At 40.8% G+C, this 24,383-nt stretch overlaps 1 protein-coding gene across 3 annotated transcripts in view; it reads right to left on the bottom strand.

Annotated features, from left to right (window-relative positions):
• Window positions 1-1,272: 1,272 nt before the first annotated feature.
• Window positions 1,273-24,383, bottom strand: part of LOC132907089 (transcriptional regulator Myc-like) — a 38,271-nt gene continuing 15,160 nt past the window's right edge. For all 3 annotated transcript variants that reach the window (XM_060959842.1, XM_060959841.1, XM_060959843.1), the window contains exon 3: window positions 1,273-13,934. In XM_060959842.1, coding sequence (XP_060815825.1) covers window positions 13,324-13,934 — 611 coding nt within the window. In that variant the 3' untranslated portion in view covers window positions 1,273-13,323. The remainder of the gene's footprint in view (window positions 13,935-24,383) is intronic.

Here is a 24,383-nt window from a genome sequence, read left to right on the forward strand (position 1 = left end):
GGGCACGAGACACACGACGTAAAGGAAATAAGACAGGAAGAAGGAAGACTTGCAGAAAAAAGAACGATCGGCAGGGAATAACTGAAAGGATAACGAGAGAAAAAAGCGGATTAAAAGGGGAAAGAGCTGGAGGAAAGCGAGCGTGGCAGGGAGCATGCGTTCTAAAGGAAAAGAAACAGGAGGAATAGGAAAATTAGAGAAAGGAGAATGGACAGACAGGAAATACGTGAAATTATGACGGAAATAAAAAGAAATAAAGCTATCCAGCGATAAAAAGATTAAATGGAAACAAGGGGTTGCGAAATATGCGGATGGAACAGAAAGAAGCACGGGGGAAAAAATTAAAAGAAGAAAATAAGGGAAAGAGGAACAAAGTGAAAGGGAGTAGACGCGGTGAAACAAAAAGCAAAGTAGAAAGAAAATGGCAGAAAAGGAGAAAATAAAGAGGCGGGAGTTGGATATAAGGGAAGGAACATCGCAAAAAGGCTAAGGAAAAAAGAGAAAACGCGTATCTGATCGGTAGAATGGTTAGTTTTGGTTCGTCCGGGGCGTATAACGCAGCGACTACGGTGGCTTTCTCGTTAAATTTCTGCTTTGGCTTACCTTCTCCCCGGCTCGCTGTTTCGGATGCATCCCAGCCGGCCATTATCTTGCTCTTTATGACGTCGAATTAATTCAACGAGCGAAATAAAGGCTCGTAAAACCGGTGCCGGTCGTCGATCGTACCGTTAATCGCCATAACGTGATATACGGTATGAGTGAAATGAACCGGATGACTGGAATTCGATTATATTCTCCTTTTTTTCTTCTTCTTTTGCCATTTTTTCCCCTTCTTCGATTTTCGGTTTCGTGCCTCTTTCGACCCCTTCAGCTACCCTCTTTGATAGCATGTCAATGCATCTATCTTACCAGACACGTTACTATTACTCGATCTTACGAAAGGAAAATGTCCCCTTGAAGACATAGCCTTATCCGATTCATTATTTCGAACATATTTCTATTGCTTGCGATAAGTCATTGGTTATGAAAGATAATGATTAGCGAACTATCAGAAACGTATGAAACGAATTTTTTTTTTATCCCGCGGCAATTTGTAATCTTCGAGCCCTCGCCTTATTATTTACTCAATGGCTATACATTCGAGTTTTCAGAGTGACTAACATAAAGATGATCAAAATATTGTAGGTAACTCGATCCTAACGATCTTCGATCTTACGAACTAAAGATAGGATTTTGGATATAGGATCGAAGGGTATAAGAAAAAAGTAGCAGTTTCGGATAAATGATAATATTTTTATTGATATAATAAGATACTTCGAAATATAAATGTCAAGGAACTGTTTCATTCTTTTTCCTGAAAAAAAGAAACATCAAAGACTTTCTTTTCGCCTAATTTATCGCAGCTGACCACTAATGTAACAAAAAACCAAAAATTCCTAATATGCATATCACTCAAACTTATATTGCCGTCGTACAACTTCATTACTAAACGATAACCATCGAGCACGATCCATTTTCATTTCGACTTAACCAAAAACGATCGTCGATCACCAACAACGCCTGGAAAACGGACGCAATGCCGCTGAGAAAGGAACAATTTCGTTCGTGTACAATAATATATTTCTATATAGATCGCTCTCGTCGACGAAAACGGAACCAAAATAAGAAACGAAAACGAAGCGTGTTACGTACGCGAATGACCTTTTTTTCTCTTCTTTTCTTTTAAATTTAAGTACAAAACCTATTCTTTTCGTTCATTCTTAGTTTTTTCTTTCGCTATCACACTCTCTCTGTAACACTTTTTCCAATCACACACACACTATACTATCTATTTTTCAGTACCAATAAGCATATCTTCCTTGTTGCCTACTCTCTCTCTCTCTCTCTCTCTCTCTCTCTCTCTCTCTCGCTTTTCTTTCAGTTTCTTTCTCCTTATTTTTTTTTTTTTTTTTTTGTTTCTTTTGTTTTGTATCATTCTTTCCGTACAAAATCCACCCGTCCATCCTACCGAAATGGTGAGGGTTACGTCGTTATATAATATGCAAATAGTAAATAAAGAGATATAAATATTACTTCTAATATTACTATTTAACTTGTGGAATAAATATTCTTTTTTCATTTATTATCTTCTATCTAGTAATGTAGCATATGCCGCATACACGTACAGGTGCACCGAGCACACGGAATATAAAATACGTGGGTTGCGTATACACATGTACGTGTACACCACTAATCGCGTCATAGTGCTGTCGTATAAACGTGTCTTAATTCTTCGCGATGCGCTTCGCTTATCGTTAATAGTTCCATCTTCATTTTCTTTTTCCTTTTCTCCCAGTCAACATGCGTATGTGTATGTGTATGTATGCGTATATGTATTTATGTATTATATAAGGTCAATGTTACGTAATTGTACGGGGGTGACTTTTACGTTTCGACGATTCCCCGACAACTTCCGATCTCACAGTACACAACCGGAGGAAGAAAAAAGTGAAAAAAAGAAAAGAGACCGGGGGCGGTAATGGGAATACGGATGTTGTCGGGGAACGACAATCACGATCGTTCTCGGTAAAATCGTAAAAATCCTAAAACTCTTAACGTTCCCTTTCCCTTACTACTTTACATTCAACAAATCGCTCGAGGTATAGGTACAAGTGAACTCTTTTTTTTTTTTTTTTTTTAAATTTATTTACTCATTTTTAATAAAGGAGGTGGGTCCGGTTAACTTCGTCTATTATCCGCGAGATCGGCCGATCACGAATCCTTAAAACGTACGTATGATAAACGTAAAAAGAAATCTAGGAAAGCGTCTCGGTGGAAACGAAACTCGAGAAGCATCCATTACACGCAGATACCTTACCGAATATTGTTATCGTTAATAATTAATATTAATATTATCGATAATATATTATATTATTAGATAAAAGGTTATACAGTATATGCTGTTCTATATGCGTATATGATTATTATATAAAATGTATAATATAATATATTATATAATATTATATATTAAATATTATTATCATATAATACAATTACAAGTGAGTAGTACAATCGTTATTTACCGTTAATAGTTTTTAAATAATTATTAACAGTATTGCTCGATAATCGATAATAGAGTAATTAGATAGTTAGTAAGCAAAAATCCTATACGATTATATCTACCTACTGTCTGTCACGAACTTTCCCACCTGTCCTCTAGCAGGACCAAATCCTCTGTAATATAAAACTCGCGCTTTTCCACCCTCTCAAAGGGAGAACAAAATTTCCACGTTCTTTTTATTCATATAAGCGTTTCCTTTAAAAGCGAGATCTTTATCTCATACGGTCGGAACATAGGGTCCCTCGATTTACACTTTACGCTGTTTCTTATCATCATTATCGTCGTCATTTTTTTTGTCGTTTTGTCCTTTTTTTTTTTGGTTCTTTAAAATATCATGATTACGTAGAAAGCTTGTGTCGTCGAATGTCGCGAGAATCGAGACGAAATTCCAACGTACGCCACCCCCGGTTTAAAGCGGCTAAGTCTCTGTGGTGCGCGTCCGTCGAATTAAACGCGACCAAGAAGGCAAAGGACGCGCCCTTTTTGGTTTCGTTAGAATACGGAAAAAATTCATCGAGTTGGAACAACGAATAAAATAACGTTGAAATTTATTGCCTCGGTACCGAAGAAAGAAAAGGTGTAATAAAATAAAATAAAATAGAATAGAAAAGATACAAGGCGTCAAAAGACTGAAATATGAAAAGAAAATGTGTCTATATTAAGGGAAAAATGATTTCGAGAAACGTCCTTCGTCTTCTCCGTCGCGTAACGACGAACGTAGTTTTCAGTATTTTTTTTTTCCTTTTTACTTTTTTTTTCTATTTTTCGGGAATCTGGTTTTCTTGCAAAAATAAGAGATTCTATCGGTCTATATCTGTATATAATATATATATATTATATATATAATATAATATAACATGAATATCGCAGTTCAAAAATCTGTGTATAGGGGTTCCCAATTTATTTTCCTTTATGTTTCCTTTACTCCTATTTCATCCCGGATTATATATACGATCCCCTCTCGTTACCCCAACTTATAGAAAGGTTCATTTCGTTGTGTAGCTCTGGTTACCACCCGTTCGTCGACATAATTAAACCCTTTCTGTCTCATTCGCTCCATCTTCTGGTTCGATTTCTGTCATTCTTTCCCATTCACCCCTTCTTTTCGCTCATGAGACGGTTTCCAGTAGCAACGTCATATAAAAATAAAGGGATAAATAAAAAATATTGTTTTGCTTTGAATAAAAAACCTAATGTTATATTTTAAGTATTCTCGTCGAGAACCCATCCCCTCCCCCTCCCCTGAAAAAATGGATTCGTCACGCGCAACCAGAATTTTCTCTTCATCCCTCTCTTTCGTTCTCTCTGACACACGTTCTTACCTTTAAAAATATTAAAGGTCTGATACAACGTGATACGCGGTTCCTCAATAGCAAACTGTATGTACTTTACTTATACACATACATAAAATACTCCATCTCAGAATCGTTCAGTCTCACTCTCGCATTTTACCATTCGTTCTCTTACACACACGTTCAATCGCTCACACACTCACTCATTCACTCATTTGCTTTTACTATTCAGTTTTTGCTAATTGTTTTTTTCTTGTTTTCTACACATTCGTATCGACATACACAGCGGTAAAGTCGTTCTTGTGGCATTGTTTATGCGTGCATTGCAAAAAGAATGAGCGAACGTGACGTTTACCGCACGTCATAAATCAAACGAAACAAAAAATATGGTATAAAACGAGGGAAAAAATAAACAAAGAGAACACGGGAAAAAAGATAGAATGCGTAATCGTGTAAGCACGATATTGTTGCATTTGGAGGAGGGGACGTTCTCTGCATCTATGCACGTATTTTATAATTAACGACTGCACTGCACGCGTGTATATGTAAAAAAATTTACAAAAAGGAAACACCGTGGACGCGAGATTCGCTGGATCCGGGTAAACGCGCAAATTCAATTATTCTAATCATTCTCATGCGTGTGTATCTCGAATTGTTGAAATAAAATGAAAGAATAAAAGGAGAAAAACGAAAAAAGAAAATACAACGTATTTGATCCTGGCGCAGAACGCAGAACTGTATGTCGGAGGCGAATCTCATGCGCCACGTCGAGTCGTTATTATACAATGATAACAGTATTTTATAATAGTATATAATTGCCTTATCCTTTCTTAAGCTAAAGCTACGTCGATGCGTGTCGTTTACAAACGCGTAATATTTCGTACATAACACCTTTCCTTTACACAATTAACTATTATTATTATTTTTAATGTCTATGTGGCTAGCAGGTACGTTTGCACTCTTCAATATCGCCGTAAAAGAACGGGGGAACGTGTTAATTTCTCGCAACATTGTTCTTTCTTTTATATTATATTAGTTCATAATCTTTAAAAATGCTAAATAAATTCTACTACTACTTCTCGGCCCCTCTCCCGATACGTTCGTTTCAAATTCACCGAAAATATCGTTCTCGCGACATCTGTCATTTTACTGTCAGGCTTCCGCTGGCTGTTAACAGACACGATTTGCGATATGTCGCGGGGGATTGCATAAAATTTTTCGAAGATTTCGAACAACGTGCCTTGATCTCTAAAGCTTTCAACCCCGGCTCGTCCCGGGACGCATGATCAAGAAACGCGCGTAAAAATTCACACCGACATTCGAAACGATGGAACCTGAACCCCGCGGATAAACGCGCAAGTATCATTATGTAAAATCACGAAGACGTATATAATATTATTTTCTTTTAATATACATACATATTTATATCTTATATATAAGAAAAGAAACGGAGGAAAATAGCTCTCCGTTCCTCCAAGCCTCAATTAACGCGTGTACCCGGTCGGCTATCGTCCCGAACGACAATTCATAGGATAAAAAGCGTCGCATGGACTAACCAGGGGGGGTGGGGGGAATCGTGAAGCAGGGAAAGAGATCGCAAACGAGAAAAAAAGCACGTTTCCACGATCCAACAGCAAGGGTCACTCTCTGAGCAATTTTCGAAGAAATGTCTTTGTCGAGAGAAGGCCTAGAGATATTTTCTAGTCGATCGAAGGGAGAAACGAAAAAAATATACATATTTTCATCTCCGACGTATATATGTATATCTATAGTGAAAAACGAAAAAGATACGGGAGAATAAAACTAAATAAAAGAACAGGAAAAAGGGAAAGGAAGGAAAAAGCGTGTACAACGAGAACCGACCCTAGTAAAGGGCGTCCCTTGTATTTTGAGCTACATGTTCGGATAAATATTAAGAAAGAAAGAAAAAACAGATAAGCTAGTCGTTCTTTTCTAACTAATGGACAGTCTAAACGCATCGGACTAAATTCGGCTAAAATAACGCTCTGTTAAATCTGCAACTATGATTCCTCTTTCTTCCTTTTCCTTTCTCTTGATCCACCTTCCCTTCTCTCATAATTTGGCACAATATAAAGAACTCACAGGTCGGACACACGAGCAAAAGTCGAGAAAAAAGAAAGCAGAGAGCTGCTATAAAACGGGGATTCGCTATTTTATTATTTAGCGTGACGAGAAGGCTACCGTCTTGCGAAGGCGAAATCTATTGCGAGGTATGTATATTATACATAATGCTATATATATATATATATGTATATATATATAGTTGAGTTTCAGTATGAGTTGAGTTGATATAGTAGAGTTTCATTTCGTCGCATCAAACTAACGAATTTCTCATCTTCGTTAAAAGCGGAAGAACTTCAAAACCGTGACCGATATAATGCTACACTATTCTTTTTCTCTTTTTTGTCTGTCATCCTATTTCGTTATTCGATCAGTGGCAATTTGCGCATGCGCAATGCATACGCGCGCCCAATTCAAAACGCCCGTCCAATTCAAAACTCTAAACCAATTCAAAACGCAAGTCTAATTCAAAACGCGAGCCCAATTCAAAACGCGAGCCCAATTCAAAACGCGAGCCCAATTCAAAACGCGAGCCTCCTTCGACGAAATTTTGACGCGCAGAGGAAGAGGAACGTTATATTTCCTTCTTCTTTACTCCATTCCCTGATTCTCTCTTATGTACACGTAAAATATATGATGTAGTACGAAAAGATTCCCAGAGACCAAATTTGTTTTTTTGTTTTTCTTAGTACGGTTAAAAATTAAGGCGCCTCTTATTATTATCCTGAGTATGCGAACAACGTTCCGTTTTCGTTAACTAATCCACTTCGTTCGTTTATAAAAAACATTTCCTCCATGTTTTATCTTCTTCTTCTCCCTCCATTCTAATGTTTCTTAGTCTTCTGGTTTTGTTATTGTTTCCATTCGGTAATAATATAATATAATAATAGTTCCTGTAATCGCGTAAATCTTTTTTTTTTTTTAATAATTATCGTCAGTGCGACCGCAGGGTTAAACGTATAAAAAATCTGTCAAAAATAGTACGGGAGCTACGCCTAGAAAATGTCGCGGGTGTAAGAACGTCGAAACTGTGATTCGATTTGTAAGGCCTTTGTGCATATTTCGTTCGGTATTCAAATATTATCTCGTTTTTTCCTACGGTGAGTCGCTAGTCATATTTCCCTACGTAAAAACTTTCTTTTCTTCTTCTCTTATCTTTTATTTTTCGACGAGTAAAGCCACGTCGTCGGTCATTATGTATGTAAAGCGTACAGGTAAAAATGTTTTTTTCGACTATCTTTACAGATAGATTTTCATAAAACTAGACTTCAACGTCATCGTACTCGTTCCGATACTCATTTCGAAAAATCTCTTCCGAAAGACACGCGAAGGATCTCGTATGTCTTTCATACTTGGAGCAACAATTAAAAAGAACACGATTGAACCGCTCGAGAACGAAAGAAACAAGGGATTTCAAGTCAAGTCCCTTCGACTACCCTTCGAAACTAACTCCTCGACGTTATTGAATCTACATCACCCTCCTCTACTTTAATATACGCCAGCCGAAAAAAATGCGTTCCACCCGTGGTTCCGAACTGCATTATTACCGCGATTAATATGTACCTATATAAATTTGAAGCACTTGGGTTGCGATTCAGGTTTCAGGTCGTATCGTCGATTAGTCTTTAATTAACCTGTATTCGTATGCGTGTATAGGTGATTGCCGCGTGTCTCGTATGCGATCTGTCCGTACATGTATATGAGCTATTTGCACGGTATTATTAGGTGTGGTGTATAAAATGTATATGTACATATGCGTGCGTATACACGCGTGTTGGCGATCGTATATTACAACGCCGAGCGAGGAATGACGAATACGTCGAAACATTATTTCCGGATGCACGTGCACACGCTTTCGGACGTAGATTCCCAAAGAGGCCGATCTCTTTACGTCTTTGCATTTCGTACGCGTCCGTCCTGTGTCGGTCAATCAGTTTTACCCCTCGAGTCCCTCCCGACCATGCTGTCATCGCGACTTTTCAATCCCTCTTTAATTTTCGTCCGACATTGTAGAGAGAGCGTGCGTTCTTCTCACTGGCAGCCCTCTCTCCTCTCCGAGTATATCCGTTCACGATATTAACTCGTTCGTACTCGCGCGTGTATACGCACGCGTAGTGCATAATACGTACGCGAAGGTGTAGTCATTAGAATATTTGCGTGTAATACAAATTGTGTACGTTTGTAATATGTATGGGAGAGGGAGTATATATGTATATATGGTACGTGTGTGTATATCGTGTGTACATAAAGGTACGTATGCATGTACGTATATGTGAAAAAAGCTTATCTACCGAAAGATTGTTTCTTCCGGTCGTTGCTATAACTTCTCCGTTTACCGTTTCTTATTTCTTTATATTTTTTTTTCTTTTTTATCATTTTCTATTTCTTTCAATATAGCCCGTAAAAAGTATGTATATAAACGAATACTGTTACCTACAATTGTAATGAACACATTATTTTGCCTTTTCTATATTTTCTTTTATCTCCCCTCGCGAGGGCACTGCACTCGCTCCTCTCTCTATAAACACGTCTTCCGGTATATTTCCGCGATCGGCCGCGACAACGACGTATTTTTTTTCTTTCTCTCATGCACGTCCGTATATTACTAATATTTTAATCGTCTCGATTTCTTTCCATTTGCTTTTCTTCTCTGTTAATTACAGTATACATAGACATATATTTATATATATTTTTTCATCGTAATATATAATATAATATAATTCCTACCATAATATATCTTCTTTTCTCATTTCTGTTGCCGATCATCTAAATCTAAATCGTCGCCAAACAACGTAATCTAATTATATAGATCGCGCGTCCGCAATCAATTAAACATTACACGAACGATCCAGTTTCTCATCGTCCGTGTGATATACTATCCATCTCTTTTTTTCCCGTCTCTAAAATTCCGTCGTTATTATTATCATCATCATGCGATATATTATATATATTTATATATCGTAGCAGTGAAATGCTAGGAAAAACTTGTTAACTAAAACTCGTAACAATTATAATTATAATAGTTAGCATAATGGTGATAATGAAACATATTAATAATGATAATAATAATAATAATAATAATAATAATAATAATAATAATAATAATAGTAGTAGTAGTAGTAGTAGTAGTAGTAGTAGTAGTAGTAGTTAGTAATAGTAGTAGTAGTAGTAATTAGTAGTAGTAGTAGTAGTAATAATAGTAGTAGTAGTAATAGTAGTAGTAGTGGTAGTGGTAGTAGTGGTAGTGGTAGTAGTGGTGATGGTGGTAGCAGTAGTAGTAGTAGTAATAGTAGTAGTAGTAGTAGTAGTAATAATAATAATAATGATTATAATCATAATAATAATGATAATAATAATAATAATAATAATTAGTAATAGTAGCAGTAGTAGTAGTAGTAGTAGTAGTAGTAGTAGTAATAGTAGTAGTAGTATTCTCCCACCCAAGCTTTGTCCCTCCCTCTCGATCTATTTTTCTTTCTACCTTACGTACTTACACGCCTCAGCGTCTATAATTTGCAATGTACATGCATACATGGCTATGTATTATTTATGCATGTTTATATATTGTCCTATATATGTATGTACATTATTTACACGCGTTTAAAAAGCGTATTCCACACGGATCTTAACCAGATAAAAAAGATTTCCTTCTTCTGTTATAAAACCGTGTGTTGCTGTTCAGCATCCACCTTAGCGAACGTGTATCGTGTACGAACGAAAACAAAAAGTCCTAAAGACAAAAAAAATGAAAACATGCTAATCGAGGTTAGTTTTCTCTTCGACATTTACAATCTCTCGATAGCGCGAGATCCGACGTCTCTTCTTTTCCAACTCGACGTTTCTCAGCCGTAGAAAAGCTTCGAAAACGAGCACAGATATCGGATCGATCGTTCGTATTATAAAAACGAAAATTAATAGAAGGATGAGAATAAAGGAAGTGAACAATTCGATCCTTAGTCTCCAGGTTTCAGCGCCCTGTCTACTTCTTTCTCGGATGAACCAAGTCCCGATGATCGTTTAACAACAAAATAACGATCTACCACGAAGGTAATATTCTTTCGTGTCTCTTATTGCACCAGTTTAAAGAGTTCTAACGCATTTTTATATAAAATCTGAACACATGTGAATAGGCGCTCAGCTACGAAGGTCGGTGTGCTTCGTCGATCTTCGTGTTTATCTGCGCGAAATATCGGCGGAAAGAAGGAAACAGAGGCGCGAAGAAAAAGACGAAAACTACCATTTACGAGGTTTTTGTCGCGTTTGTATCCGTTTTGCGCCATAGCCGGATTAGAAGAACGAGGAAGAAGGTAGAGAAAAGACAGACAGGACTTCGACTCGAAACCCGAACTTCGCTAATATCGTTACGCGTACCGAAATGATCCGAAATGAAGATGCATCTGATGTATTCGTAACAAAAACGGAATATGTGTGTGTGTAAGGTACCCGGACTAAATTTCTAATATTATCTCTTTGTAGTATGCGTGTATGTCTATGACTTTCTCTCTGTGCCCTACGGTACATACATATAACGCGTATGTACTAGGTGCAAACTGTCTCTACCTACACGTTTTATGACTCATACGATCTTTCACCTACTTGCAAGATTCCCAGAATACAATCACTCTACTATAAAACGCGTTTAGATTCATGCTATCGAAGGCGTGAAACGTCGAAAAACGTAAAGATCGCACAGCGATCATCAATCGATCGGTAAGTAACTACTATTAGCGACGCTGTTAAAAAAAAAAAAAAAACAACGCGAGATTGCAACGGAGAAAACAATGGAATTCGATAAAGAAAATATTTGTGAATAGGTATTGTTAACGGACCAGTCATCTATGGTTTTTCTTTTTCCATGTTGAATGGCATTGTCGAACACGCGTTTCCTACCCGTAACGCGAAACACGCCTCTCTTTGGAACACATTCATCGGGATTTCGGGATCTCGACGGTTTTGCTCGATCATATGAGATAATATTAATGAGACTTGCTATAATTTCTACCTTGAAACCTTTCAAACAACGTGAAATTGCGAGGATTGCGAGGAATATAACAGTTCTGAATAGTCACACGCGTAGTTCGTGCATTGCACTCGTTCAATTACCAAAACTCGTTCGAATTTGTCTCTGAATTTGAATCTGTACGAATTTCGTTTCGATCGAATGACACAATACCAGTACCGTAATTACAAGGCGAACATCTTGTGCAAGTTTAAATGGCAACTTGTCAAACTACAGGTTTATCACGACTATTCGATACAAAATCGTTGATGTAAAATTCAAGCAGCTATTTCTCTCGTATCTTTATTGATTTATCGATACGAGTTTTGGAAAAAGAACCTGCGTGTGCTTCCCACTCTTCTTTCTTTCCTATATTATTCTTTTTCTCGTTCATTTCCTAAAAATGAAAGATATACCTAGAAACCGGTTCAGCTTTGAAATGCGTCCTAAGACCAGTTAGTTCGGAACCGGTGCAACTAACGTCGGATAACGTTCGATAATAAGCCTCGTTTTCCTTCGTCGTACATGGATTTCGCATCGCAGAACGAAATTCCAAACAACGACGAGATATCGAACGATTCGAGGCCGATTCGAAATCCAATACAGTCGAGACTATTATTAATAACAATCGTAGTCTTGTTCATTTTTGGCTTTCTCTCGTCGGATTTGTCTCGACTCGTCTAAATGCATGTTTTACTCGTGTGAAAAAGAAAAACTCGTGTGTATACGAGCGTGTTATACAAAACGTGCAGAAACGCGCAAAAAATGCGTGATAAATAGCGGATTGCGTGGCCGTCGTTCGATCTCGTCGAACGTTTCGAATATCTTCATGAACGTAAAACATATTTTCTCTAAAATATATAAAACATTACCTAGCTCGGAAACCGGTCTTAGTCGATACTCTATAACGCGTAAAGATGACACTGATCGAGAATTCGAAGGATAAAAAATGGAATTGACGCTATTCGCGGCGATTCAGCCTCGTGAATCGTCAATTTTTTCTTACTGTAATATGTACATGTGTTAACAAAAAAGAGAGAGAGAAAAAAAACAAAAAACTGAAGATCTATTGTCGATAACGTTTCCTCTTTAAACTAGCTAAACTCAATTTTACGTTCTCATAGATAACTTCGTGAATTTGGACAAAGCAATCTACGACCAATTCCCCGCCTCTCTTTAGTAACTCGCCATTCGAAATATCTTTCCTACAAATATATATATACGTATAAATATTCTTTTCAAAGCTCTTTGTATCGTTTCTTTCGATTTCTTCCAACGCTTGATGCCGATTCGACGCGAACAGTGTTCCTTCTTCGTTCTCGATACGCATTCACTCTTCATCCACTCTTCGATTCTCCCTTCGGTCTAACTTTCTCTTTGTTCTCACGCAAAAGTGTCTATACACATATATATATATATACTTGTTTCTTCTATGGTAAAACAGATTTTCAAAGATTCGGTTTATCCATATCCGCCCAAGTGAATCACAGAACCACAACACAGCGTTTTTTCTCTTGTCGATGATTGGACCAGGCTCTTCTATGTCTCTTCAAACAGCGCACTTCTGGTTCTCCTGAATGCGCTGTTTGAAGTGCCTTCTTTGCCCTCGTCAGCCGCGCGACCGAAGGTGAATAGCCAGAGCCAAACAGACAAGGTAGGCGGTTTTTCTCGTTTGCGTAAAGGCATTTATTTTCCATAATCACGTTCTATCTCGAAACGCCGAGTGACCAATTTTTGTCATCGATCCACCAGGGTAACAACAAGTTCGACTCCAAAACGTTCCGAGCAAAGTATTCTTTTTTTTCTTTTTTTGTTGTTGTGTTGGATTAAATTCGATCAGAGTCTCTCCCTCAGCGCGTCATGGCGAGACTCCTCCTTAGATAACTGAGCGATGCTCGAAGCTTCTCCTGTTGCCGCCTTAATTCCGTCACCGTGGCAGTATACGATATATCGTTCGCAGCCAACAAAGCACAATATGCAGACGCTTGCCTGAGAATCGCGACTTTCGGTGCCTTGTCCTTTTTCTCAACAGCTGGCACGAGAACGCGTAGCTCTTCGAACGCGTTTCGTAACTCTATCCGCCTTTGACGTTCCATGTTGTTATGTTCTCTCCTCTTCTCAGTGTCTAATTCATCATCCGAGGAACTTCTCGACGTGGTTGACCTCATCGAAGGTGAAGATGATATGGACGTAGACGATGACATGGTGCGTCCTACCTTGTTTCTCCTCTGACATGTCCTGTGACGAGCTCGTTTCGCTGGCCTCTGCTCGACCTGGGCAGCTCTTTTCCGTGCTGGGTTCGAGGGAGGTCGACCACGAGGTCTCGAACCCGGGGGTTTCTCTTTGAACGCGGTGTTAACTGTTAATTGGAAATGTTGCTGGTCGGCCAAGCTTGGATTCGTTGGTAAAACCGCTGGTCTGCACGGTTTATCGAAGCTTACCACGTCGATCTCTTCCTCTTCTGTAACAGGCAGAAGAAGAAGTAATTTTATGATTATTCGGACGAACGTAACTGGTCCAGATAATCGAAACTAGATATTTAGATTAAATATATCAGATTCGTTGAAACTGACGATTTAAACTGTTGAGACGAACGAATATTTCTCATCTGAAATCTATTCGTATTCTAGTCTATTGTAGTCATATTGTAGCTTTATACGATGAACTTTAAATCTAGACACTAAAACATAAATTGTTATAATTGACCTTTTTCATCATTTCCTGATAAAATCAAAGTCCACATAGCTACTATTGGCTGCTTCGTGAAGTCTGTTATTATTAGGTTGTCTGAAAAGTTTCTTTCGTTTCGTAAGGTGATAATAGATGAACGACAATTTGTTTTATATTATTTTATTGAATTAGGTATGATCCATTTCGTTCTATTTCTATTATTACGTTCGTGCGTAATTCAATAAACTAATATAAAACAGAAAACATTGTACGTGTATTAATTCCTTATAAAACGAAAGAAACATCTCTGACAACCTAATATTTAATAAGACAATAGATTAACATTTCACTACTAAGTATCTAGACTTATGTTAACAATTAATTTTTTACTAGTTAAATACATATACCGTTCGCAAGAAATCTACTTTGAATGTAGCACAAAAAGAGACAATCCCATTTCTGCCTATTCGAATTAAGGCTGAGTGCAATCAGAGAATCAAGGCGATTTACCGAAGGACAGTGTCACCCGCACGAGTTGCAAAGATGCTGCGAGATACGCCGATAGTATTTTTTCTTTGGAGAAGCAGTTAGCGTTCGCGGACAGCCGTGAAACGTCGCTAATTAGTCGGGACGGAACAAGCTCGGCTCTGTTTTCACCTCGGCAATCCTATATTCAGGGTGAAGGCTGACTGCGGACAACGGAAAGAGATCGTGTCACGTGAGAGTGAGCTAACTTCGAATCGACCCTGAACCCAAACCGGATGCCATCGATATCGTTTATCTCGAGAGATTCCCTGCCGGTTACGAGCCAGACTAAATAGACTATGGTCTATCTTTGCCACGATAGAAGACGTTGCGTACGAGCCGCAAGAGAACCGAGTAAAATAGGATTATGTGGGTCAGAAAGATATTCGAGTCGAGCTATGTAATTTATTTTATTTGCCAATTTTTCTTAGCAACAGTTTTTAAGCAATCTGCGTATAAATATATTTACATCGTTATTAATAGCATGACAAACAGCTCGACGATCATTCTACGAGGATATAATTTCCCATTAAAAGAAAAATCTCATTAATGTTAATATCCTCAGTTGTAATTATCATAAATCAGTAGCGTGATAGCGATTCGAATTATCTTCTCGCTTTGATATCTTTTCCTGCTATGCCTAAAGTACACGATATTTTCTCATTCTCTCGTTGTCTAACCAACGGAGCCTCGTAATGTACGTATAAGTTTCATTATTCCGTGCAAAGTACAAGATGGAATCTTAAGATGTGGAAGCTTTGGTGGGGGCTCTAATCTACTGGAGGAGGTAGGGTTCCTACCCTATTAGAGCAGAAAAAAGGAAGATCGATATGGTAACGGTTATCCTTTGAAAGCACGTGGCCACCGTTGCGGAGGCGTTCGAAGGGACATACGACACCGTGGGCGTTTCTGCAAACTGTGTCATCCATAGCGTCTGGCACAATCGGTGGAAATCCGGTTGGTCCAGATTCCTCTCTACCGCGGATACGGATCGTAACTCTTTCCTCAAGGACAACGTTCGGGATACAATCGCTCAATGTCGACGCGCGTTTCGCGACAGGAAGCCTTTCTCTTCGTATATCGGTCTCTCTCTCTATCTGTCTGTCTGTATAGCGGTTCGATTACGTGCGGTCGATTTACGGATAAATTTCGTTCCGCAACAGCTCGTTCATAAAACGAACCATTAACCGGGCAACGCTCGTAAATACATTTATAATTGAATTCCGGACAACATCGGCGTGTAAACCGTATTTTGCGACATTTAATAAATACCCGGTGTGTATCGTTCGATGCCGAATAAACGTGTATTAGTATGTAATGGCAAGGTTAGTGTAACAAATGGCGGGGAAGGGATGGTTTAATAAAGGAATCCAACGATGAAAAGTACATCGTCGATTCGAAGCGTAAAGTCGATTCACGGTGAGGAAGTACGTTTCTCTCGCCTGAATCCGATCCGCTCACTTTACGATCGCTGCACTTTCATACATCATTCTGTTAATGTGAACCGACTTATATGTAGTTACACATAGTACTTATTTTACGATTTCGGTATTTTATCTGCAACGAGAGAAATGAAGATGCGAAATATATAGATGTTCCGAGATCGGATGTGAAACGAACTTGGCCTTAAATATAAAATCACAAGTTTCTCTCCGATATGGCAGAGGAAGAGCTCGTTAATTCTACCATTTTCCTGTTTTCTTTTTTCTTTTCTTCGCTTGTTTCGTTTCGTTGAGTTCAATCACTCGCAATGGATTCGCTAAACCTTGTCGAATTTTACTATCCGCTTCCATGAGACTGTGTCTCGTTACACAAAATACAGACGGTCAGTTATCGATTTAAATTACAAAAATTCCTAGCTATATGTAGAATATCTTGGAACACGTTACGCTCGGCCTGCAAAACATCCAGCCGCGTCTTCCGGTTTCACTTTACCTGGCCGCTGCAATCGCAGCGTGAACTTTTAATTAATGCCCGACAAACCGAGAAAAAAACTTTTCTCCTTTAGATCACACGCCTATCATCCGTTCCAATACAACACGACCATCCAGGGTCGATTGATTCCAACACATGCAAATAAATAACGAATGCATCGATTTTATTTGAACGCCAATTCTACTAAGAACTCGAATAACTGACCCAAATTGAAAATCATCGCTGGATGAAATATTAATCAGAGGCTGGAGTTGAATCCATTTAAAGTGTCGAACGGGGCCAAGAGGAAAGAGTCTCTCGAAGAACGAGGAAGAAGCCAAACGAGAGGAGAGACGCCGCATACGTAGCGCGTATGTCCGTGTGCAAGGCAACGAACGCAGCAACCCTCCGCCTCCGTTTCACAGACATACACGCCGCTTGCACGTGTATCATCGTACCGGTTAGGCCAGACGCACGAATCTTCCCGAAACTGGCGTGCCGCCAGGTCGACGGTGAGCAACTGTGAAAAGGCGCGAAATTTCTAAAAATAACCACAGGAGCCACCTAAACTCTAAACTAACTATAGAAGGAACACCGAGGGTCGCGAGTCGCGAGAACCACTTCCCCTTTGGTCTCGTCTCTTTTCCACTGGAATAGCACCCGACATCATACTCGTCGACCCACGTGCCACCTATTTCTGTTTCACTTTGATTTACATTCCTTTTACCCGCTCTTCTCTATTTTCTCCATTCTTATCGAAGAACATTTATAGTTTGTATCTAATAATAACGACGATAATCACATAAATTTATTAATAATTTGTATGTAACTTGAAAATGGTAAAGTCGCTATAAAGAATGGCTATAATTAACAAATTTTTAGAAAGTGAGATCGATCAGTTTTATTTTTGTGAGTGACTCATACGTTGCAATATATCGCGCCGAAATAAGCGCCACTTCCATTGTACAGATAATTTATACGAAATTCGTGCGCAAATCAAGGTGTTAATGTTTCTCAGCGAGGAAGGAAGTGTCTCGTATTTCGTTCTTCTGTCGCATGACCCAGCAGTCGAAAAGTCGAGACCATCGAATCGCTAATTGAACAAGGTTGATCGATATATGTATTTGACGAAAGACTGTGAATCGTAGCCAGGAATTATGTTACTATTGGCATTAATACGAGTCTTTAATGGAGAACGAGAATTTTAACGTTCGCTCGAATTGTGCACGGTTACGTTTTCGCTATCGAACTGGTGGTCATTTTCATTCGACAGTTCATGTATAGTTACTTGCTGTGACAAAATAAATGGTTAAAATAAATAAAAATAAAATAAATAAATAATAAATAAGAGTTGTCTTGCTAGATCAATTTCTGTGATTGACTTTAGTTTAATAACGAAAAGATTTAAATATAGATCATAGAGTCATGTAGTTATCACACGTTACATGTCTGATGCGCCAACTTTGTATCAGACATTAACATGAAATATATACGTGTGACGCACTATGAAAGATTTCCAGCTTGACTATTTAGCATATTTGAATATGCGAGTAAAACTACGATCAAGATTTAAAAATAATGACATTTATCAGTAAAAAGACTACTCTTAAAACAGAACCGACTATTTAAAGATTTATAAAATATCGTCTATCGATTAAGAAAATTGACAAATGAACATCGAAATTCATCGTCTATTCAACCCAAACCAAATTAATCTCACACCTAAAACGGAATTAATCTGCGAGATTCTTGCAAACATCCGCACACCCAACACACCTACCAAACATGACTACAAACGGAATCACGAACGTCAAAGAGAGCGTCGTCATCCTCTCCCAACCTATCCCACTCAACGAGCTTGGGCTGAAACTCGTCCAAAATTAGCAGAAGCAGAAACCGAGTCAGGAAGAGGCGTAAATCGCACGCAAAAGAGACGAGGACACGAATGGAAGAAACACGACATGGCGAGGAACGCACGTACTACGTGTACAGTGTACACGTATGTGACAATGCATGGCCACGTCTGCAAAAGAGGGCGCGCGCGAGGAGGCTGCGGAAGAGGTCGGCGGCCCAGAAAGAGGCGCGACGCGACGTGACGCTGCGACGAGAGGAAACTTTGAGAAGCAATTTTGCTGCGCGAAAAAGAGGGGAGGGGTAGCGATGACGGTGTACGGTGTGAACCGCGAGTCGACCACGTTGCGATGCTCGACGGGGGAAGGGGCAGATTGGCGGGAGACGGAAGAAGGAAAGGGTGGTAACGTCAATTCGCGGCAGCACGTGCAGCCGTGTAAGAGCGACCTTGGGGGTCAGTGCTCTCCGTGTAAGCAGGCCATAGTAGTACGTCGACGCGAATCGATCGGCTCTCCTCTCTCGTTGGGATAGGCGACCGCGAGACAAGAGAGACACGAGGAGAGGGGAGAGGTTTTCGTGATATCGAACGGTCGCTTCGGCTGTCTGCCTGCGGAGCGAGCTTCAAAAAACCAGGAGAAGGGATGAATTTCCTTTCTCTTCTTTCTCTTCTTTAGACTGAACCGTATAAAGCTGTCTCTCTCGTCTCCATTTTCCTATCTCTCTGCTCCGCACACCCTCGAACGTCGGGTATCCGGATGAAAGTCCTGCAATTTTTTCCCGACAAATCCCTTTTGGCTGATTACGCGTTTTGATTTGTATGTTTCGCACAGGGCGCGGCACACCCGTCTGGCTGGCCGAATATTTTCCGAGGGGAGGTACACCTCTCGCCCGGGAGAAAACACAATGCGCAGAACGCGGTAACCCTGCGTGTAGCACGCGTGCGGCACGCTCGCTTTGGAAGTGAACGTACCGTATATAAATTTCTTTGATCCCGTTCGCAGATAACTGAGACAAGTGTCCGGGAGGCTCGCGAACTGGACTCGCGAGAAGTCTGTATATAAAGTATGGAATTTAGCCAAGCTCGGCGTTAGGTGGTTCCGTTACGCGAGGCAACGATCACTATCGCCGACGAGCTAGAATTGAAAAAATTATAGCACAATGCGGAGGAGAGCATGCGCTCTTTTGAGATACACGTGCATAAACGCGCTTGCTAATCTGTCCGTATGCAGCGAGAAGGGCGTGAAAATTCCATTACAGCCTATAGTCCAAGGGGAAAGCAAGCAGATAACGTACCATCGGTACTGTAGCTAGAGAGTCAACTCAGCCGTACGATACGTGGCACGTGATTCAATCTGTACAGCAGTCAAATACCGATTCGTCACTCTCATTGACACTAACTCGTATAGAAAAAAGATCGCAGTTTCGCACTCGAGTTTCTCAGACACGCCACACGATATGTAGGTCTCCCAATGTCCGATGACCCGTTACTTCGCACAACAGATAAGAGAAATCTATGTGAACTCCGCTAGAAATCTGTACGAGTGCTCTGCATCCGTAGTGACCCGCGCGAACTCTGAGCAGAGTGTTGCGCTAATTCGTCATTCATGGATCATTAACTTTCTCGAGATCGCATAACATTTTCAACGAGAGCTTCGACGAACAAGATAATAACAGCAAAGACCATTTAAAACGTGCACAGATTACACCCGAACGTCGTGTCGACTTTTAAATACGTAAAACACAAATTCGACAAGCGACTTCTATCATTTTCTTTTCCTGTCTGTTACGCCACGAAGCTAAGTAGAGATCGTATTTCCAACCCTCGCTCGCGGTCCTCCAGCGTCGCAGACATATCCTCTTATCTATCCGACGAAAAACATACAATGTATCGACGAGCGCATAGTTGTCACCAAGCAGCGAGTTCTGGAACCGTCGATTGGGACCGTTATTTCATCTCACAAAGGAATTGGCCTACGTGATCATCGGTGCGAACGTTGGCGTGATCCTAGCGTAGTGGAGGTTGTCTCCCCGAAAGACAAAGAATCGGTCCAAGATGATCAGTCACATTCGACAATTCTAACTGAACAGTCGCATGTAAAAAGTCTCCTTCGAAAATTCATACTGCACGCATCGAGAGCTCTGACGAACAAAGTCGCTTAGTCTAACGAACATCGGTTGAAAATATGATCTCTACTGAGCCTCGTGGCGTAACACTGTCCCAGTTGGACGATTTGCTCGATGGTTCTGTAACCTTGGGCAGACTGAATTCCAGCGATATCAAAGCAAAAAGCATTTGGTGACGAGCACGGCATGAAATTACTTTTCGTGGAATTCTGTGCCCAAAAACGAACCCCACGATTCCAACTATCCCGAGATGACAATCCCTTTAAGCGGAGCCACATATGCGAACGTGACGGCACGTTTCTCTTCCTGGTCACTCGATGTACACATCCGTATAGGAGGCGAAGCCATAAATCTCGTCGTGCCCAAGACTCTGGCGCGCTCGCGGCTAATGCCTCGTACTACCAGGCGACTCATCCACTCCAGTTACGAAAGTGAGGGCGCGCGCGCGCACGACGTGCAAAATGCCTTCTTTCTCTCTCACCAGGTACCGGTCGACGGCTCGAAAGTCACGGAACACCGCGGCGGCATCGCGTTCCACGCGAGAAACGGTTCGCGGGGGACACAGAAATCGGCGCGTTGCGTGCAAGAAGCCGAACGATCCATGGATTTTCTCCTTGTGCTCGACGATACACACGATGTTCGCCAGCCAGCGGCGCCGAGACATACCTCCGAGACGAATTTTCTAATTGCCTGGCGAGCGAACTCGTTAAATTCTTCCGACTAACAACTCTCTACTCTAAATACCAACTCAGACAACCCCTTTGATTTAAAGGTAACATTAACGATCCAACACGACGAGCCACCACCCACGCACATCTGCCAGTTTACTTCGCTATCGACAAATTCATAAAGACCCGCTGGCGTTTTCTGTTCTACTTTGTTCGAATCGGAGCAAGAGTAACCGGAGGAAGGTAGCGAAGTACGTAGCGAACAGGTAAAGCTCGTTCAAAAAAATCACAGACCATAACGCGTTACTATCCGACGGCCAAGTCCAATTACGAGGAGTCTCCGGGCTCCACTGTGTATCCGCCCCGTGTGTTCGCGCGAGTACACGGATGCACTTGGAAAGCATGCCGCGAGATACTACCATGGATAACAACCTACGCGAGATACGAAATACGGCAGACGTATCTGGGGGATAGTAGCCAGGAAACGACCCGGTGACCAGACACCATTAAGCTCTGCCCACGAGACGAGATCCGCCCACGAAACGGGATGCACATCGCGTCATCGACGTTCGCGTGAACCGTCACATATATCGCGCTAGACGAACGTTGACGACGACTTCCGCGCTACTGACGCATCGTCATCGATACCACTTTTGTATCTATGGAATACAGACGTGGGGAAAGGAGAAGATACGGAAAGACGTCTCTCCTCCATCGTCTTTTTCCTGGCTCGATTGACTCACAGAAAATGCCAGTTACTCGCCGTTCTTACATCTGTCTCTTTCCTTCCATCTTTTCTTTCCTTTCTCTTCCCTTTCTTTTCTCCCCTCTTCGATTCCACTCTTCCACTCTTTCCATCCTCTGTTCACTCTGGAAGACTGTCTTTGGCTATACATATTCTTCTCTGTTTCTCATTCGATCGAGTCGAGAGGACAGAAGAGAAAGAGAAGGAGAGAGGAGCGAGTCTGGCACGCCGCCTCGGAAGAACGAGAAATGCAATAAGAAGAGGACAACCGCCGTGCTGCCGCCATGCCATGCCATTGCGATCGAGTAAAGAGGAAGGAGTGCCGTATCGGGGACTACGGTGCGCGGGAGGAACGTGAGAGAGAACTTGCGAACCGCCAACATTCCCTCTCTCCTTTCGTTATGCCCTCTCTTTCTTACGATCTAATCAATTTCGAATTTTTAATTGGCCAACGCGGTATTTGCTCCTACGAGGGTTTTCTGTCTCCTGCCTTATTTTGCTTGCAGCATCGGGTAAAAACTTCGAACTTTCTATACAAGTTCTTATCCTTAAAAAGATTGAACGGTTCGTCATCAGAATATACATTTGATAAAACTCCCGATGGAAATTAAAATTGATAATTCGCTATTTTTGTATTGCAGAGAGGGGAATTGTGGTATAGAGTGTGCTACGGAGAAGGAGGGAGGACAAAAATGGTAAAAAGAAAAAGGTTCTCTGGTCGCCGCTGATGCCGGTCGGCATTCCCGAATCAAGTTTTACTTGTCTGACATTTCGGCAACCAACCTCCTAATTCTTGTTACAGAGGTGGCGCAGGCATCCTGGTTCGTCGACCAGACATTTGATGCAGAAGAAAAATGATCGGTTATTAATGTGTACTTCTTTCTCTTGTATCGAAAGCAGCATAAAATGACCAGTAATTAATATCAATTACAAAAATTCAGCACATAAAATTCATTTCACAGAAGAATTCAAAGCGGAATAAATGTTTCGAATTTCGACTCCAAATATATACAATCTAATCAATAAATTGCATTAGTAACGAAAATTCTATGTGTAAACTTTTATATTCAACTTCAATTCTTCTACAAATTTGACATATCAAGAGGGGTAAAATTCAAGCTTTATATCAAGCAAGAAACGGAATATCGATTTTAAGAACGCGGAATGAAAATTAGCAGCGATAAAACTAAAAGTCCTAAGAGTGACCTAACGTTTTTACTACGATACTTATCAGAGCAGCAGCCTCTCCCACGCGGCCGAACTTAATGAATGAATGAATGAATGAATTACGTCACAGCCGGAGATGCACTTATACGTACAACGTCGGAGGAGTTCCTGCACAAAAATAGGCACCTACTTGCTCTCCCGAGGGAAAGGCATAATTATAGATATCTTGGTGAAAGAACCGAGAGTAACCAACCACTATTGCGAATATTCACGGTGGGGGTAACACGATGAAACGTCTTAACGAAGAAAAAGAGAAAGAGAGCGGGAAAATAATTGCTTACAGCTTATACTTACGTAGAATATTAACTAATACCTTCGAGAGATGCCAAACCCACCTGCGTATAAAACCGATACCGCGAGGCTGAATTGTTTTGCAATAACCGCAAGGACCGTTACGCGCTCTCGGTGAAACCGCATTTCAGTATTATCAGAATGCAGTACCCACGTCAGTCAGAAGGGGGACTTTGTGTGTATGTGTGTGTGTGTGTGTAAGAGAGAGACAGAGAGAGAGAGAGAGACTTATTTTAATAATAGTAAACCAGGGCGGTCGGGCGCCGTATTTCCACTTTCGTTTCGTTACGCGGCTAAAATCGGCACGAGATAGATAAAACGTGTTGAACAGCTCTCGATATCAAATCAATGCTCTTACTATATCGAACACGACGTTTATTTCCTTTTGTGGCGGACCAGCCGTTCGTAACTGGCACAAACCGATTCAGACCGTGAAGGAAAATGGTCAAAGTGAAAATGATACCGCGAATTTCGTGGTGGCTGCGCGCCATCGACTTTCTTCGAACGTTGCTTTCGCCGATTCGCTGAAATCGAAACTTAGGCTATAGCTTATCGCGTATATGTGCGTCTATCTAAAGTGCATGCACGCTGCACCCACTGAATTCCAGAATCGGGCGAGCACATTGGAAGTGACGATACCGACGACAACGCGTACATTTTTATGAGCACGACCGTTCTCCGCTCGCGTTCCAGCGTGCCGCGCGATTTTCCAGGAACCTTCAACTGGAGAATTTGCATGAGCAACGGAATGAAGTCCTGGTCGATGGAAAAGGAGAGGCTAGGCGGGGTTGCGTGCGAATACCACGAAAAAGGAAGGTCCAGACGTAAGACGAACCGGCGTCTTCGTTGAATGTGTCCCGGGGATCGCAGGATCGTACCAATATACCCTGACTCC

The sequence above is a fragment of the Bombus pascuorum genome, chromosome 5 (assembly GCF_905332965.1).
Source record: "Bombus pascuorum chromosome 5, iyBomPasc1.1, whole genome shotgun sequence".
In the NCBI taxonomy this organism is placed as follows: domain Eukaryota; kingdom Metazoa; phylum Arthropoda; class Insecta; order Hymenoptera; family Apidae; genus Bombus; species Bombus pascuorum.